The sequence below is a fragment of the Fukomys damarensis genome, unplaced genomic scaffold, assembly GCF_012274545.1.
Source record: "Fukomys damarensis isolate Sample0158 unplaced genomic scaffold, DMR_v1.0_HiC HiC_scaffold_2, whole genome shotgun sequence".
Taxonomy (NCBI): Eukaryota; Metazoa; Chordata; class Mammalia; order Rodentia; family Bathyergidae; genus Fukomys; species Fukomys damarensis.
Genome location: NW_022900914.1, coordinates 33,045,831 through 33,049,010, shown reverse-complemented (window position 1 = coordinate 33,049,010; position 3,180 = coordinate 33,045,831). Strand labels below are relative to the sequence as shown.

Sequence of the window (3,180 nt, the reverse complement as noted above, 5' to 3'; positions counted from 1 at the left end):
AAAAAAAAAAAAAAAAAAAAAAAATTATTGTCTGGGATCAAATAAAAAAGGCAAATTACTTGAAACCATATTTTGGGAGGTAATTTTATATTTGAAATTATCATTAAAGACATCAAATTATCTCATAAGAAAATAGCAATTATGGTAGAAATAAAATAATAGTGTTAATAGTATACTAAAGATAAATCATCTTGAAGTATCATAAGTAATATAGGTATTAGGTAAGAAATTAGTTCCAAACTAGGTATAGTGTTGTACACCTGTAATCCTAGCACTCTGGGTGGCTGAGGTAAGAAGACTATAAGTTCAAGCCCAGCCTGGGTGATGGTGGGAATGTAGCTCAGTGCAAAGGCCCTGGTTTCAATCACCAGTACTTAAAAAAGATTATGGATACCAAACATAGTCCCTATAATTGACTTTTAAAAGTAAATGTCATTTCAAGTTCTTTAGAAAAAATATTTGTTATGAAAGCCACATAAGAGATCTCCACTTAAGAGGGTAGAGGGTTTTCCAAAGAGTGTCTTGAATCTTTGGGATGGCATTACTGTGGCATTTATGGTAGGGCCTCAGTTAGTAAGACGATGGCCCATATCCTTCACTTCCTTAGCTCCCTGCCTTGTAGCTGTCAGTATCTGCTACTTCACCAAAGAGCCAGAGGGAAGATGAGCAGAGGAGTGTGAAGTGTGAAAAATGGTAGAGAGTTGAATTGAGACATGAAAAGTTAATGAAAGAGAAAGGAGGAGAAGGAACAGACACTTCAGAACTTAGCACAAGCTGGACTAAGTGCTTTACGTGTTAAATCATTAAATTATGGTAGTCAGCTAGAGGTTAAGAGTAACTGAGTTGACATAATAACCCTTTATATTTTGAAGAATTGCCGAGTATGGATTATTAAATGACAAGTGTTGCACTGTAATCTTTTATTTTTTCCCCCAGATTCAGTAGAACATCTTATGATGAGTGATTCATTTTGCTCGCTAGAAACATGGCAAGACATGGCAGATATATGTTCACAGAGTGGCTTTAACAAATTATCTAATGACATTATGTCCATTCTTCGATGTCAGCCTGGAGTTTCAGAAATTTCTGAAGAAGATGAAAAAGTGAACCCAATGGAACATGTTTTTTGGTAGTTCTGTATTTTAACCAGTTGAGGGAGCTTGTACAACATTGTGCGTATATTGGTTAAGCAAACTGGTTTTGGCATAATTACAAATAAAACCAGCATATAAATCTCTCAGAACTAAATAACACCAATTTTGTTATGATGATATTTAGGTTTGTCCTTGAAACATATTATTGCTTTCTTTTTCCAATATGGTCATTTCGTATATTGAATTTTGATAAAATCCAAATTTTAACTATAGTGTAAAAGTATATAGGCATTTTTAAGGGCATAAGCTAATGCCTAGATACATTCTTTTCTGGTAATTTAATTTGATGTCAAGAACTGAAGACCGGGCAATGGTGGGAATGTAGCTCAGTGCAGACGCCCTGGCTTCAGTCACCATTATTTAAAAAATATTATAGATATTATAGATATAGACAACAAGCATATTATTAGTACTTAAAATATTATACAGTACTTACATTACTTAAATATTACTTAAATTATTTCATAGTACTTAAAATATTATATTAGATTATAGATATAGACAGCAAGCACAGTATTTTGCCTGTAGGCTGACTACCCAAATAACAAATTCTACAAGCCTGCCTTGAGGAGAAAGATGTTATTTCAAGGGTAATCTACTGGCAAACCTAGAGTATGGTAATTTTTACTGACAATTTAAAGGTGTGTCCTACGCTTTGGCATCTATAAATATATATATATAACTGTTGTTCTGTTAATTTTGCCAAGGTTTAAAAATGTCTATCCATGGCTCATTAGTATTCCTTCTCATATCATTACCTAATGAAATTGTAATGAAATTGGAACTCTTGGCTTGTCCTATAGAGGAGGAACGAGCCAAATTTTGCAGAGTTTTACTTGGAATACCTCTAGGCATAGAAGTATGTCATAAAAATGATTTTTATTACTTCAAGTGTCTGAATAAGTGTTTGACTGAAAACTCAGAGTTCTGTGCCATTGACAGGTGTGATATCCAAAATATATTGTAAGTATGGCATGGGCATCAATCAAGCAGAACAGATACCCAATTAATCACAACAGCTTTCAGTCCTTATGTCACATCAGAACATATGAGCTGAATGTCAGCCTTGATAAGGGGAAAATTTAGCTGCTGTTAGATAGAAAAGGAGCAAAAAGCATACATTTTCCTTCCTAAATTTAAATTGAAAGTGAATTTTTTTTTATAGTGGAAAGAATATGAACTTGGAATCGGCCTTATACAAAAATTCCAGTGTAGTCTTTTACTTATTTGTGAAATATAGGTGGTAATATCTACCCTGAGTGTATGAAGATTACTGCTGATCTGTATGTGAAGTGTAAGTGTGTCACATAATGGAGGAATTTAGTAGAAGATGGCTGTTATTTCTATGTAGGAGGACACACAAACAAATACTCCTCTCCTTACTTTATACTTACAAAATCCTACAATTTTACTCATTTTGTGATATAGTTGTACTTACTTGGAGTATTTGGTATATTGGGTATAACTTACTGCCCAGATTAAGCTGTCTGTCTGAGCTCATATTATGTTTTTCTGGCATATATTATAAATCTGTAAGTATACTGGCTGAGATTAATTTTTCCATATAGGGTTAAACACAGTCCTTGATAGTTATAATTCAGTTTTCTAAAACTTGATATTTTTACTAAAGTAACACACATGCATAATTTAAAAGCCAATATATTGCTAAGATACTTATGATAACTATTAACATTTTTATTTCTAATTTTTAAAAAAGCAGATGAAGCATTAAAAAAAAAGAGAGGGTATTTAAGCAGCATTGATTCTTTATGTACCAATGGTTTCAAATCTTTTTTACTCTGAGACTGTATGATTGATAGAATGCTGCTATGGAGTTCATTAGCAGAACTTGGGTGGGGTCACTGAAAGCCAGTAGAACGAATTATATAAATAATCTAGAGAAAGCTTGAAACAACAGCTGTTATTCTGTTAATTTTGCCAAGGTTTAAAAATGTCTATCCATGGCTGATTACTATTCCTTTTCATATCATTACCTAAGGCAGCTTTTCCAAGGAAAGTGAAAATT

General features: G+C 32.9%; 1 protein-coding gene across 6 annotated transcripts in view; it reads left to right on the top strand.

Moving 5' to 3' along the window:
• Clhc1 (clathrin heavy chain linker domain containing 1) overlaps positions 1-1,552 on the top strand; it is a 64,941-nt gene extending 63,389 nt beyond the window's left edge. For all 6 annotated transcript variants that reach the window (XM_033764019.1, XM_010615843.3, XM_033764020.1 and 3 more), the window contains one exon: positions 937-1,552. In XM_033764019.1, the coding sequence (XP_033619910.1) occupies positions 937-1,133 (197 nt within the window). In that variant the 3' untranslated portion in view covers positions 1,134-1,552. The remainder of the gene's footprint in view (positions 1-936) is intronic.
• Positions 1,553-3,180: the final 1,628 nt, after the last annotated feature.